The sequence below is a fragment of the Aspergillus pseudoviridinutans genome (genome assembly GCF_018340605.1).
Source record: "Aspergillus pseudoviridinutans IFM 55266 DNA, scaffold_5, whole genome shotgun sequence".
NCBI classification, from domain to species: Eukaryota; Fungi; Ascomycota; class Eurotiomycetes; order Eurotiales; family Aspergillaceae; genus Aspergillus; species Aspergillus pseudoviridinutans.
The window spans coordinates 457999-472855 of record NW_025091285.1 but is presented as its reverse complement, the minus strand read 5'-3'; the positions used below and the strand labels follow the sequence as shown (position 1 = coordinate 472855).

Genomic DNA, 14857 nt, shown 5'->3' with positions numbered 1-14857 from the left:
CCAGGTACAGCATATATCATCAACMCACTTGCAACGGGACAGTCTCAACAGAAATCGACGATTTCATATGCTCTGTGCCTGTGACAGTGCTCACTTCGTTCTCTCCCCACAGCCCATGATCCCTCAGAGCTTGATACCCTCCTCTCAGACTATCGGCCTCAATGCCCTTGGCTCGCAGTACGCTGGTGGCCACCCGGGCCGTATCACCGTGGTAGCAAATGACCAAGACATGGTGGCCACGGAGCTTGCTCAGAGCCTCCTCCGCCTTGAACAAAGTCTCGAGCTCTAACCATTGCGCTTCCAGCACGCTGGGATCCGCGAATGGCTTGGGAGTGTGCGAGTCCAGGCTGCGAAGGGGGATGTTGACTGAACCAGGCAGATGCCAGGTGGAGTAATCTGCCGCTGTTCTCAGATCCAGAACGCAGCAGAGTGGTCTGAGCTCGATGTTGCGCAGAAGACTGTCCGAGAGCGAGCGGGGAGTCTCGTAGAAATGCGTGAAGAGGACGATGGGGCTTCGTTCCCAGCTCTCGTCGTAGCGATAGATGTCGACTCCGCTGAGATTCTGCGACGCTTAGTCGGTGACTCGGGGTGTCAATCAGAAGATAGGGCACTTACCTCGTTCTTGATGGGATGGAATTTCTCCGCCCCCAGTTTGGAAAAGTACTCGCCGATGTACTGGTAGGGTAGGTCGCAGCAGATAAACACAGAGTGGACCAGGCCATCCGGCCCAGCTAGCTCAGCCAGCGTCCCGGCCTGCTTGCGTTTCTCCAACAGCTGAAACAATCCCTGTAGATTGAACCCCGACGACGGGCCACAGACGATCCCCTCGCGGCACAGATCCAGCGACAGCGAGAAGGAATCGTACGAATTGACTTCCTCAATGGCATCAACCGCCTCTCTCCAAGGAAACTCAACCGGCTTCAGGAGCGCCAACGACCGCGGACCCGGGACTCGGTCCCCAGCCGCCGTGCACACCCCCAGCCGCAACACCGACGGCTTGTTCTCCTTGAAAAACGTCCCCAGACCGGTCATAGTGCCAGACGTGCCCATCCCAGCGCAGAGCACATTGATCTCGGGGAGCTGCCTGAGAATCTGCGGTCCTGTCCAGCGTACATGCGAGCCCCAGTTATCATGGTTTTCGTACTGGTTGGGGTTGAGGATCTCGTCGGACTCCAGACCCATCTTGCGGGCGTTCTGGATCCCGCCGCGGTCGTCAAACGGTTCAGGCTGGCTCGGTCCGCCGAAGAGGGTGATGTCCAGGCCGAAGAACTGCATGAGTTTCAGCTTAGCGTCGCTGGTCTTGTTGCTTAGGAAGGCTCGTGTGTCGTGGATGCCGTGCATGACGCGCGCGATCATCGACATGGAGATCACCGTTGACCCGGAACTATACTCGATGATGGTCTTGGTTTTGCCCGGGACGACTTTCTTCTCAAGCATATTTAATGCTGCCATTTCGTTAGTCGGTAGCTATTACGATTCTCACAGGACGCTCACCAGGCATTGCCTTGACGTTGTTGGCAGGATGCATCGACATCATTTTGGCGTAGAGGCGCACCCCATCTTGATGGTACGGATTCAGGTACTCAGGAACCTCCACCAGGGGTAGAGGAGGCTGACAATCGGGGTCAAAGTACTTCCTGAGGGCATCAGGGCCCCTGTAGACGTTCAGCTCGTTTGCAGCCATCTTATGCTACTGAGAACGGATATAAACGCCAAACAGAGCATAAGACGCAGATGCAGACGCAGAGGCCTGCCGCTTTATACCGCAGGCCTCTTCTCCAGTGACAAAAATGCAACTTGCCCAAAAGCAGAATGGCCCACCAGCCGAGGAGGCACTTGCGGCCAGAAGGAGCAGGTCCATCTGAGCATATTCTGCTCTGGAATGAGCTATTTCCTGAAACGTGAGGCTGATCTCTGCAGTCTCCTCTCTCGGGAGATGCCCAGACTACCTTGGAGGCTGATGATCGCCTACAATTACCGTGACGGACCCAAGAAGGAGGACCTGGAGGCCGTAGATGCAACATCGGCGGATTCTATTACACTAATCAATGTCACTTCCATGATTCTTAGTGTAGAGCAGGCAACAGACCCGTCTAGAGTGTTGGCACCTCCAAGGTATGAGGAATTCCTGTAGTGATCCCCCTCAATAACACAATGAATTAACTGTGCACCGTGTTCTGCATCTCATATAGCCTACCCACTATCAAATAGAGTAAGATTAATTAAAATCATGCACGGGGACCTTGGGTGAGTGTTTTTGCGCACATTTTCCCTTTTAGTGCGAGATGGCGTCTTGATGCTGCAGATCGACCCGCCCATCATTATTCTCAATCACGGCAGGTGCATTTCCTCACAAAATGAAATGACTCACGGGTCCTCGGAGAATAATCAGGGTCTTTGGCACGCAATGCACGAGTCTGATCATCGTCGCCCTCGTGGTGCATTCCAACTTTAAAACTCAATTCCCATTCCCGCTGTAGACTTCCTGGTCAGCTCCCTGGTTGATTGGAGACGTAGCAAACTACAATGCCAGACACAGTGATCAGTTCTCAGCAACAGGAGTCTACACCCCCGAGCTCCTCTGGAACAGTTGTAGAGGTGACAGAGGGCGCAGAGACCAAAGCAGCAGGACAACATGTCTTCAACGAGCAGACAAACTATGTCCCCAGGAGTACCATCATCACAGTGAGTATCATCACCACAATATGAGCCACAAATCTAAGACAAGCAGATCTTCCTCGCATGCTCGACGGTTGATCTCGTCGCCTTGATGGACCAAACGACCCTCGCGGCCAGTTTGTCCATCGTCGGCAACGCCCTGAACGCCAGCGACCAGACGTCCTGGATCTCCGGCGCCTATTTCGTGTACGTTGACTCCTTATATAAGTCCTGCGTCTCGCTAATGACCGCAGTACATCCACCTGCTTCCAACTGCTCTATGGCCGCCTCTCCGACATCTGGTCCCGCAAATACGTCCTCTTCGCCGGTCTCGCCATCTTCTTCTTCGGCTCGCTGGCCGCCTCGCTCGCCCAAACAGCCACCCAGCTCATCATCTTCCGCGCCTTCACCGGCATCGGCGGCGGCGGCCTCATGAGTGTCGCCCAGATGATCGTCAGCGACGTGGTCCCGCTGCGCGAGAGAGGTAAGTACCAGGGTATTTTGGGCGCGGTGGTCGCGCTCGCAAACGGCATCGGACCCGTAATCGGAGGCGCGCTCGCGTCCGCATCGATCGAGAACGAGTCGTGGCGGTGGATCTTCCGCCTGAACCTCCCGCTCACGGTGCTCACGACGCTGTGCGTGTTCTTCTTCATGCCCCTGCGCAAGGTATCCGGGGCGTGGAAGGTGAAGCTTGCGGCGGTGGATTTCGTCGGCGCGGCGCTGGCGCTCGGCGGGACGGCCGTGCTCCTGCTGGGCCTGAACTGGGGCGGAGGCGAGTATGCCTGGGCTTCAGCGCATGTGGTTGCTACGCTTGTGGTGGGCGTGGCAGTTTGCGTGGCGTTCGTGCTCTGGCAGTGGAAGGGGGCGGCGTTCCCGCTCGTCCCGATGCATATCTTCCGCTCGCGGATCGTCAACGGCGCGTGTCTGACGATGTTTGTCAATGGGTGGAATTTCCTGGTCCAGGTGTACTATATCCCGACCTTCTACCAGCTGGTCTTTGGGTATTCGACCGTCAAGGCCGGCGCGATGTTGCTGCCCATCACGCTGATGCAGAGTATGTCCTCTATGTCCTCTCCTCTCCTTGCAGACAGACACCAGCTGATAGATGTAGCGGCCAGTAGTACCGCCTCCGGGCTCGTCGTGCACTGGATAGGCCGGTACAGGGAATGTATCCTGTTCGGCTGGATGATCTGGGCCGTCGGACTAGGCCTCTTCTCAACGCTGGATCAGTCCTCCGGCCTGGGGAAGCAGATCGGCTATGGGATATTGACTGGTGTGGGTGTGGGCAACACCCTGCAGCCGTACGCTCACCTGCACCCATTCTCACTGCCTCACTAATGACCATCACAGAGCCCTCATCGCAATCCAAGCCGGCGTCGAACGCCGCGAGATGGCCGTCGTAACATCGTTCCGAAAGTATCTCCTCTCTTTCAACTGTAGCCAAGAAAGCCACACTGACTCTGCTCAGCTTCGTCAGAAACTTAGGTGGTACACTCGGCCTAGCTGTCGCCGGAACAATCATGTAAGACGCCATGCCATCCACATCTACATGGGCCAGGGCAACCACAACTAACACATGCCAGAAACAACCTCCTCTCCTCCTCGATCTCCAATCTCGGGTTCACGGCTTCAGAAACAAGATCGTTTCTGTCCAGCCCGAAGAATTTTCTATCTAGTCTTCCGGCGGACGAAGCGGAGCGCGTGCGTGCCTTGGTCGTACCGGCGTATAAGCGGGGCTTTAGGATCATCTTCGTGATCGGGGGCGCATTGGCAGCATTTGCGTTCTGTTTGGCGTTTGTGCTGATGCCGCAGGTCGAGTTGAATAGGGCCGACGATGCGAAATTGAAGGAGGAGGCGAAGAAGAGGGTCGACGAGAAGAACGCTTGCTAGATGTCTGTGCCAGTTGACTGTACTGTGGTTTTAGGGTTGATAGAGTGTAAATTAGAAAAATCGAGCTCATCCATTAATTCAGTCAGAGAAAAAGGTATCGAGGTAAGAGTAGTAAGCGTCTGTCGTGTCCTCGTCACGTCGTCAAATCCAAAACAATCTGGCCCAACCTCCTTTTGTGTATCCATGCCCCATGCCCATGCCCATGCCTATGCCCATGCCCCAGGTTGAACGAAACAATCTAACGCCTACCAGATGTATAGTAGGCAGATGCAACAAGGCCGAAATTCATATTTCATCAATAACGACCACTTGCTCCACCACCCAGTCCACCAAAGCCTGTCCTTCCAGCTTCCACTGCCCGTCATGCCACACCTCGTTCAGCCAGTACGACCAGCCCTTGCCCTGATGCAACGGGAGCCCCCAGGATTTCCTGCGGGTGTCTGCTGAAAAATCGTTGTTGACTTGGAGAGCCCCAACCGCAACCCCAGCGGCCGAGGCGCCCTGTCGTGCGCGCCACTCACGTTCCGCCCGCTCGCCTGCTCGGCGTGCTACAGCCTCCTCGTCTTCGGCCTGGTACAGATCGCATTTGTTGCATTCTGTACATCTCGATCCTGGATTGATGCGGAAGTGCTCGCAGAAGTGCTTGTAGCCCTCCTCCGCATCTTCTCCATCAACGCCGTTCCGGTCATTGTCGTTAGGATCTTGCCCAGCCGGTGCAATGTTCTCTTGATTGAAGATTCCGGCTACAAGGCGAGGAACTCGACCTTGTCCCGCTGCCGGAAGGGACGACCCAAGGGCTTTGCGGCAGAGATAGCACATGGAATATCCGCAGACGCAGGTCAATTTGTTGCAGCCGGACGACTTGACAAAGGATAAGCCACACCGAGGACACGTGCGCTTCACCGCAGCTGTGCGCGCGGCCTCAACAGTAGCCCGAAGGTCGAGCAACAGGGGCTCATGACAGATGTGAGGATCACGCCACGGTTTCTGGCAGGTGATGCAACTGACGCGACGGCAAAGAGGATTGGCACATGTGAATCTTTTCGGACGAACTTTGAGACACAGATTAAGAAGCGAATTCTTAAGGATAGTCGGCACAGCCGTAGGATCCAGTAGATATAAAATGATAAGCGGGATGGCCAGCAAAGGTACCATATCGAGGAGTATGACAGCCATCAAGATCGTGGACAACAGCCCATCACGACGAAAGTGCCAGGCTATCCCCTTGGAAGTCGGATGGTAAACGGGATCAATCTCGGCGTAAGAGCAGAACGGACAGCGGACAAGTTTCAACTGCGACTTCATCAGAGACTCCGAAGCCAGCCGAGTCTCGAATTTGCAGTAAGTCTCAAGTCCAGCCTTTTCCATGATTATAGCTCGCTTGACAGTCTCAGGATCCAAGGTGCCCTCGCAGCTACCATGGGCAATCGGCGCGATACACTTCAAAGTCGATCTCTCCACGTCCACCGACTTGCCCCATCCTTGCCCAAATAGAGCCTCGTGGATAGTCCTCTGTATGCAGCTATAACAAATTATATGCGAGTCGACCGAGCAAGTGGAGATTTGTTCAAAAGTCACGTCGGCAAGACAGCACTCACACTCATACAGCGCCTCAACCGCCTGTGCTTCGCGCTCATTGAGCTCCTCGGCCAACTTGAAGTCTTTCTCCTCCTGTTCCTCCCGTCTCACTCGCAGCAAAGGCGCAAGCAGAGCCTCATATAACTCCCTATCCAGCTCGACGCATCCCGTCTCCTTCAGCCTAGGCACCAGCTCACCATCCGCACGCCGCTGCCATACCACCAGAGGATGTTCGTCCTTGTCCTTCTTGCGTTTGAACGAAGGCAAAATATTATTGAGCGTCGCCCGCCAGGTCCGCCTCGACAGCTCCTTCAGCGTCGGCCGCGCCCGCATATAGCAAAAGTTCGCCTCTGCCAGCACCGCTTCCACCGTACTCCTGCTCAGCCCGCTGAACTCCTTCGCCAGCACACCCTTCACAGAAGCTTTGTACTCGTCGCTCCGGAATCGTTCCTCGGGCGGCACCACATGCTCATCGTGTTCTCGTGAAACATCACCATCCCCGCCTTCGTCTCCGGTCCCTGTCGGGACGTTCCACCGCCCAGCCACCCATTCGTTCTTATGCCGGAGCAGCTGCTCCACGCACACCTGCAGCCTGCTCTGTCCGTCGAACCGCACGAGCAGTTCGCGGAAGACCTCGATCTTCACGTCTGGGAAGATGCGGGCTAGTGTCTCCAGCGCATCGTTGAGCTCTTCCTGCTCCTGCTTCGCGTTCTCGGCCTGGGTGTTCGATGTCAGGGCTGCGATGGCGCGGGATCGAGAGGTATTCCCGAATGGGTTGTTTCGGAGTGCTTCGCTGAGGGTCGTGGATTGGTTGTTGCTATTGCTGCTGCTGCTGTTGCTGGACCGGAGCGCGGGGGAGGCCGTGGTGGATCTAGAGAAGCTTGGGACAGGTAGCGAGAGCACCATCGTGGCAACGACGGAAACTCCGCTACATGATCGTTGTGCCGATCAAATCCAATTCGGATTCAACTCAACTGCCTAGCAGTGATACGGTCCGTGGCATCCGTATTTGATGGTTGATGTGCTGGTTGCGGGGAGTGAGTTGTGTCAGGTTGAGGTGTGGTCCTCGGCGCTGATGGGGAGCAGGTTACATAACCATGAAATCGAGCGTTAGGCGTCCTGTCACCAACAACTATGCCAACTAATCACTCACTCTAAAAAGACTACGCAAATATCAATTGACTCAGAGGGTCTGATTGAATACCATAATATACTTGAATATTCAAAAGTATCGTACGATCGCTTACAAATTTGAGCTTAGCAGACAGTGAACAAGACATCAGTGCATTGCTTCTGTTGGCAGAAAATCATGATTTATATACAAAAGCTGATAGACCATATTAACCCAGTATGCTTTTATCTTACAATTTGGCCTTGGCCCCCTCCAACAACTCGGCACCAGCGCCCAGGATGGCGGGCTTGCCGGTCTCCACAACAGTGGTCTGGAAGATGACTGTGTTTCCTTCCTTCCACATCTCCGTCTTCAGGGTTTGACCGGGCAGCACGACACCGGCGAAGCGAACCTTCAGACTCTTGAACGCACCGAACTTGTTGAAGACGTGCTTGCCAGAGACACCGAGCGAGCACAGTCCGTGCAGGATGGGAGTCTTGAAGCCACCGACCTTGCTGAACTCGGGATCAATGTGCAGAGGGTTGCGGTCACCGTTGAGACGGTACAGAGCAGCCTGGTCCTCAGAGGTCTTCTCCTCGATCACAACATCAGGCTGGCGCTTGGGAGGGTTGTAAGCAGCCGTGGCACCCTTGGGGCGGGGAGCAGTGGGCTTGGGGGAACCACCGAAGCCACCGCTGCCACGGATAAAGACGGTAGACTCGTTGTAGAACAGCTCCTCTCCGGTCTTGGCATCCTTGGTGGTGTATCCAGCAACGACGAGAGCGGCCTTACCCTTGTCGACCACGTCGATGAGCTTGGGGTATGTCAAGGTCTTGGCCTCGGTAGGGATGGGGAACTTGCGAACTTCCATGTACTGCTCACCATGCAGCAGCATCATGGGCGAGAAGTTGGCGACGATGTCGTCCATGTTCCAGGGGGTGGCAGTGTTGAACCAGGGGATCACACCGAAAGTGGGGAGAGCCTGGAAGTGTTCATTGTTCTCGTACACCAGAGGAAGGTCAGTGCGCTTGGCACCAACGCTGAGATTGTAGAGGATGACATCGCGGTCGACGTAGTCGAAAGCGGTGCCCTCAGTAGTGGCCTGCTTGGCCTTCTCAATGTTGGCAAGGATGTCGTTGCCACCTTCACCACCACTGCGGTTGGACATGTTGGCCATCACCTTCTCGGTACCAGCCTGGCTGTCCTCGGGGTGGTCAGCACGACCATCATCGAAGTTAGTGATCTGCTTCCACTGCTTGAGAACAGCCTCGGGAGTCAGCTTCACGTCCACAGGGAATCCGTGGCCGCCAGAGCGCTGCCAGCGAGTACTGGAGAACCATCCGCTGCCGCACTCGTAGAGACCCTTGCTGCTGGGCTCCGGGCACATGTCAGAGCAGAGAAGGGCGACCATGGGGGCAACATAGTCGGGCTTGAAGGCCTGAACCATCTCCTCAGGCATAATGGTACGGGTCATGTTGGTACCCGCGTTGGGCGCAATGGTGTTGACCTTGATGTTGTACTTGGCACCCTCAATGGCGAGAGCGCGGGAGAGACCGAGGATACCCAATTTCTAGACTAGGATTAGCAACCCGATACGCTTTACAGTCAACGGCGAAGGCCTTACCGCGGCAGCATAGTTGGCCTGTCCAAAGTTGCCGTAGATACCGCTGGTGCTAGCGGTGTTGACAATACGACCGTACTTTTGCTTGAGCATGTAGGGCCAAGCGGCCTTGGTCACCTTATAAGTACCACGCAGATGCACGTTGATGACAGCGTTCCACAGATCATCGTTCATGTTGTTGAAGGCCTTGTCACGGAGGATACCGGCGTTGTTGACCAAGATGTCAATGCGACCGAAAGCATCAATGGCAGTCTTCACGACAGCGTCGCCATCCTCGCAGGAGGCCTTGTTGCCAACGGCCTTTCCACCCATCTTCTTGATCTCCTGGACGACAGGCTCGGGATCGACCAGATCGTTAACGACCACGGAGGCACCGAGCTTAGCGAACAGAAGACAGTACGAGCGGCCCAGACTGGATAAATCAGCTTATGTTCCTTAAAAATCAAAAAATCAGATAATACGCACCCATTACCACCACCAGTAACGAGGGCAACCTTGCCCTTCAGATCAGGCTCTTCTCCAGAGGGAGCGCTAGGAGTCTTCAGGCCATTCTCCAGGAGGGTCATGAAGTCGGCGGGGCCGGTAGGATACTCCGGCTGAGAGTAGTCGTAGACATCTTTCCACTTCCTTGCAATGGCTCCGGGGGTCAGGGAAGCGTCGGTCTTCAATAAGGCACCCTTGGAACGCTCCCACCGGAGCTTGGCCATGTGGCCACCGCCGACCTCGAAAATTGAGCCGCTCTCAGTGGTATTCGAGGGGTGGACCAGAACAGCGACAAGGGGGACAACCCAGTCGGGCTTGAGGTTCTCCAAAACCTCAGGAGGCATGATTGTAGCAGTCATGCGACTGGCAGCTGTTGCAAGTCAGACACCGGCTGAAAAAGTATATAAGATCGTTGTTCCAGACATACCGATGGGAGCGATAACGTTGGCAATGATGTTGTACTTGGCACCCTCCTTCGCAAGGGTCTCAGTGAAACCGACCTGGCCGAGCTTGGCGGCTTCCGATTTATTAGCTTCAGTGACATAGTGTCAAGCGACAAGCAACTCACCAGAGTAGTTCGCCTGGCCGAAGTTACCGAAGAGACCGGCTGCCGAAGCTGTGTTGATGACACGACCATACTTCTGTTTCCGGAAGTGAGGCCATGCTGCTCTTGCGCACTGAACAGGAGAATCATGGTCAATACCCGGGCAAACAGAACGAACTTGATAGTTGCTATGCTAACCTTGTATGCGCCATAGGTGTGAACTTTGTTGATCAGATCCCAATCCTGATCCTTCATGTTCTTGAAGCTGACATCACGGAGGATACCAGCGTTGTTGATGAGAACATCGATCCGGCCGAAGTTCTTGATGGCAGTCTCAATGATAGCTTCACCGTTCTCGACGCTGTCATAGTTGGCTACTGCCTTGCCGCCAGCCGCTCGGATCTCCTCAACTACTACATCAGCAGCCTACGTAAAATTAAGTTAGTAGCTGTCATAAACCACCGTCTTTGGTAAATGATCCCTCGTACCTTTGATGACGCCCCCTCACCGGAGTGGGAAACACCCAGATCGTTTACAACGACATTGGCACCTCTGGAAGCGAAGAAGGTAGCGTAGGCCTTTCCAAGACCACCACCAGCTCCTGTAACAACGACAGTCTGGTTGTCAAAGCGCAGCTCAGACATATTGGATAATGTAGAAGGAAAGGAAAGTGAGGGTATCTAGAAGATCAAATACGGTGGTGCACTCAGCACACAGTTCTGTTCAAGGGAGGAGAGAAGAAAGGGGACAAAGGACTCAAAAGACGATTCGTCAGAGGGATGATAGTGAGGTTTAAAAGGAAGAAATTCTGGGGAGCCGGGGATACCGTAGGAGACCGGAACTGAATCTGGGGGAAGAGGTGAGGTGGATAAAGGTGAAGACGGTCGCAACGCTCGGCAAGCTCCAAAGGAACCTCGGTATCTTCCACAGTGAAGCTCGGAGGTTCCGCTGCTAGACGCCAAAGCGGATTTGGCTAGGCAGATGATACGTTTTCACATGCCGATGCTCTAGTCATGAGACGTTTGTTGTATTTCTATTTTTCTACTAGCTGCTCCGTCCTCTTCCACATGCTCAATGCTCGTTTTCTACATTTGCATCATTCTTTAAGGATGTATTTCCTTGCGATCTTAGTGGCAGAAGAGCTCAGAGGGACCATCTGCTGACTCAGCGAGCATGTGCTGGACGTCATTGTCACGTGGGACACGCGGGGTGTATCCCTAATGGTTTGTATAAACTCCTGGTCTTCGAATTGTTAGACAGCGAATATGGTCAGGATCGTAAAGCAATTCCCAAAAGAGTCTTCTAGATCACTTTGTTCAGATGCGGAAAGTCATTCAGGCACAATCTTATCCCCTCGGGGAAGTTCGACTACCCCAGGTTTCGGTCGGCTCTCGTCCGAGAGAACAAATAATATATAGCATCACAATACCGAAGTAGTCATAGTAGACAACCACAGCACCTAGATCGTCAGAAGTTCTTGCAAAATGCCTGAAATCATCGATGATAAATCTCAATACTGCATCCCGTTCCTGCTGAAGCGGTTGAAAGCCCACCAGGCACGCTATGGGAATGACCCAAACAATACCCCGCCATTCTTCCTAGGACTCAACGGTGTCCAGGGAGCAGGAAAGACTGTGCTGGTGAGTGAGCTACTCGAATCGCTCAGAAGTATTCCCTTGATCTGTATACTGAGCCAGAGGTAAACGCCAGGTCTCGAATCTTCAATCAACTCTTCGGGCACCTCCATATTCCCTCCCGGTCGTCACGATCTCCCTGGATGATTTCTACCTCACCCATGAGCAACAACAAACACTAGCGAGATCCTTTCCTTCCAACCCTCTTCTCCAGCATCGCGGCCAACCGGCGACCCATGATCTGCCTCTTGCTGAAAAAGTCTTCGAGTCTCTCCGTGCCGGCCGTCCTACCGCTATCCCGCAATATGACAAGTCCGCTTATTCGGGACAGGGCGATCGTGTACCTGAAAGCCAATGGGAGACGGTCAACGGCGACGGACAAGAGAAAATCAAAGTGGTCATCTTCGAAGGCTGGTGTGTTGGCTTCCGTGCTTTGGATGATGGAGTCCTCAGGGAGAAGTGGGAGGCCGCAGTCCGCCAGAAAGACCAGGGTGATTATAATGGCCGCTTAGGGCATGTGAAGTTTGAAGATGTCAAGGCCGTCAATGACGCCTTGAGGAAGTATGATGTATTGACCGAGTTCGTACCCTTGCTCTATTAGATCGCTCTAGATGCTGATATTAACTGCTCGAATGCAGTCGGCTCGACGCATTGGTCCATATGTGAGTTCCCACTACTCGATATCATATTAATGCTCGCTTGCTAAAAATCTCCAAGCGATGCGCAAGATCTCCACTTTGTCTACGATTGGAGACAGGAACAGGAAAGAACGCTGCGTGCAACCAAAGGGACCGGCATGACTGAGGAGCAGGTGTCTCACTTTGTGGACGGCTGTACGTATATCGAATTGGCGGACGAGCATCAGTTAATATATGGCAGACTACCCCTCTTACGAACTGTTCAGTGAGGCACTTCGAGAAGGGGCCTTCAAGCCTGCTTCGAACTCAACAAGCACCGAGTGGCAAGGCAGACAGCTCCGTCTTATTGTCAATAAGGAGAGAAGGGTGCAAGAAGTCATTGAGATTTAATTACTCGGCTATGGGCTTGGACGTGGATCGAAGTGGGTTTGCTCTCGCAAGGACGACTGAAGGAAGGGGGTATATGCGGCCACAAAAATGTACATATATACATACCAGGAGGCATGCGCGCAACTGTCTATAGAACAGTTCGTAAACGTCTAGATATGGAAATCTAGTCTAAGCTGCCTAGGACTTGTCAAATTAACCAAGAAAGGGTGAGTTGGAGGTTGAAGCTACATGACCCAAAGCGTAGGTTGCAACTCGATTCGGATTGTATGGAAAGCACAGAAGGCCCGCGACGCATACAGCAAGCTAGGACGTAGACTTTATATCCAGGGAAGCCAAAGCAGGGGCAGGCTATGCGTAAAACTGTCTACGACCTACTTTACGATAAATCATGACTAGAGGTTATGGGTTGCTTGAAATTTTCCATTTTTGTACCCGAGAATCATAGACCATTATACGCTAATCGAGAACAGACCATGTGAACCAAACAACCCAGGATAGAGAACCACCATGTAGATGACTGCATCTAGTTCATCTGTCTGATGAGAGCATTGATGTTCTCCTCACGGTTACCGAGGTCACCACCCTCGATGAAGTGCTTGAACTTGCGGGTGCGGAAGCCACCAGTGGGGTTGGAGAGCTTGAAGGGCCAGAGGAAGTTGTTGGCCTGCTTGAAGTTGGGGCCAACAGTGTAGATCTCGTGGATCAGATCCTCCATGCAGACAATGCCGTACTTGCCAAGGGACTCCTCAATGACCTGGTTGTCGGTGAGAGGGACACGCTGCTTGTTGACCTTTCCGTAACCGCGCTTGTAGATGAGCTCACGGACGCTCTTGAGGTTGGGGTAACCGTAAGCGATGTAGGGGTTGATGATGGTCAACATCTCCTGGGTAGCCTTGGTGAGGCGGATGAAGGTACCGTTGTTGATCTGGACCAGACGGAGAAGCTGCAGGATCTTGCGGGGCTGAGGAGCAATCTTGTTGATACTGCAGATTTATATTAGCACCACGGTACGGTAACTGAAGGGTCAAGTGAAACATACCCCTTGATACGGACAACGAAGACCAGCTTGGGCTCGTCAGGGACGTAGAAGTTACCCTGCTGGCGAGCAACGCGAGCAAGGCGGATCTTCTCACGCTCAGCATCGCGGTACTCCTTGACGTAGGCCTCAGCACGCTTGAAGATAGCTTCACGCTTCTTCTTGTTGGCCTGAAATTTGCAAGTTAGCGGCATGCCTTTCCAAACAAATCGTAAAACAAATCAATGGAAAAGGTATTGTCAGCCCCGAAAGATGGTTAACGAAGCGACAGCATCGACCCGAAGGTCTAGTCGCGTAAGTGGAAAATGTATCATCACACAATTGAATAGGTTGAGAAGCAGGTAAGAAAATTGCAAAAAAACTAACCTCCTTCTTCTTCTGAGCCTCCTCGCGGGCAACAGCGCGAGCCTGCTCCTGGCTCTTGCGCTTCTTCAGGAGGGTCTCAGGGACGAGGACCTGGTCCTGGGTGGGGACGGTGCTGGTTTGAGGTCAGTATAGTCTGTCCATGCAATCAAACGAAAGCAAGTATTCGCCGAGTGTAAGAATTGCAGCTATAGTGCCACATTCTCAACTGAAGGCAGATATATAGAAAACTCGACGACATCCATTTGATCGGTGAGGCATGGCGTTGCACTGAAACCCAAAACTAAATTCTGCTACTAGTCGCAGCATTCTCAGCCTGACGTTCACAATTCAGAAGGATGGCAAGCCATTATCCTCAGCCGACAAAACCCCAAGCATTGCGCTCAGGAAGTTATGTTGTCGCTGTTCGCACCGATTCCTGACAATCTGTTTTCAAGATCGTCGGAGGGCACGATAGCTCACAACAATGCTTTTCAAGGAGAAGGCCAACGACGCTTTCAACCTCAATACCCCAGACCATTCATCATCCAGGCTCTATGCTTCCAGTGTTCAAATGGGAGGAGAGCTCGTGTTGGAGAGAAGGCCACGGGAAAAATCGAGCTGGTGCCCAGCGACCAAAATTGATCGCAGCATCTCCAGCGAGAAGGACGACTATTAACTGAAACCTTACGGGCTCGCAAAGCGAAACTGCCGATAGGAATCAATCAAAGGGTATCATACGTAGCAGACGAGGCCATTGCGACGGTCCGTTGATTCGCGAGTTGGGCGGTTGGCGAAGGTTGTCGGGATGAGAAAAAGTTCGAGCAAGAAAATCAATTGAAGAGAAAATCGGTTGTGTGGGTGGATCAAACGCGCTAGCCTAAACGAGGCTAGTGCAATGGGGCTTCTCATCCTTCCCCTTTTAGTCGAAC

General features: G+C 53.4%; 6 protein-coding genes across 6 annotated transcripts; 2 read left to right on the top strand and 4 right to left on the bottom strand.

Moving 5' to 3' along the window:
- Positions 1-19: 19 nt before the first annotated feature.
- On the bottom strand, positions 20-1684 carry Asppvi_007263 (putative cysteine synthase B; the record flags this gene model as incomplete). The annotated part of the gene is made up of 3 exons (XM_043303154.1): positions 20-562; positions 616-1445; positions 1495-1684. The coding sequence occupies 3 exons, from the start codon at positions 1682-1684 to the stop codon at positions 20-22; spliced, it is 1563 nt and encodes a 520-aa protein (XP_043159089.1).
- An 842-nt stretch (positions 1685-2526) lies between these two features.
- On the top strand, positions 2527-4548 carry Asppvi_007262 (putative MFS drug transporter; the record flags this gene model as incomplete). Its single annotated transcript, XM_043303153.1, has 6 exons — positions 2527-2685; positions 2732-2865; positions 2913-3959; positions 4009-4074; positions 4127-4180; positions 4242-4548. The coding sequence occupies 6 exons, from the start codon at positions 2527-2529 to the stop codon at positions 4546-4548; spliced, it is 1767 nt and encodes a 588-aa protein (XP_043159088.1).
- A 285-nt stretch (positions 4549-4833) lies between these two features.
- Asppvi_007261 (E3 ubiquitin-protein ligase) lies at positions 4834-7032 on the bottom strand (the record flags this gene model as incomplete). Its single annotated transcript, XM_043303152.1, has 1 exon — positions 4834-7032. One exon carries the CDS (start codon positions 7030-7032, stop codon positions 4834-4836), a length of 2199 nt encoding a protein of 732 aa, XP_043159087.1.
- Positions 7033-7487: 455 nt separating this feature from the next.
- On the bottom strand, positions 7488-10529 carry mfp (putative peroxisomal multifunctional beta-oxidation protein (MFP); the record flags this gene model as incomplete). The annotated part of the gene is made up of 7 exons (XM_043303151.1): positions 7488-8807; positions 8862-9270; positions 9324-9711; positions 9769-9858; positions 9910-10018; positions 10084-10311; positions 10374-10529. 7 exons carry the CDS (start codon positions 10527-10529, stop codon positions 7488-7490), a joined length of 2700 nt encoding a protein of 899 aa, XP_043159086.1.
- An 840-nt stretch (positions 10530-11369) lies between these two features.
- Positions 11370-12547, top strand: Asppvi_007259 (TDA10 family protein; the record flags this gene model as incomplete). The annotated part of the gene is made up of 5 exons (XM_043303150.1): positions 11370-11525; positions 11596-12098; positions 12158-12181; positions 12237-12352; positions 12399-12547. The coding sequence occupies 5 exons, from the start codon at positions 11370-11372 to the stop codon at positions 12545-12547; spliced, it is 948 nt and encodes a 315-aa protein (XP_043159085.1).
- A 523-nt stretch (positions 12548-13070) lies between these two features.
- On the bottom strand, positions 13071-14683 carry Asppvi_007258 (60S ribosomal protein uL30; the record flags this gene model as incomplete). Its single annotated transcript, XM_043303149.1, has 4 exons — positions 13071-13530; positions 13587-13753; positions 13950-14061; positions 14667-14683. 4 exons carry the CDS (start codon positions 14681-14683, stop codon positions 13071-13073), a joined length of 756 nt encoding a protein of 251 aa, XP_043159084.1.
- Positions 14684-14857: the final 174 nt, after the last annotated feature.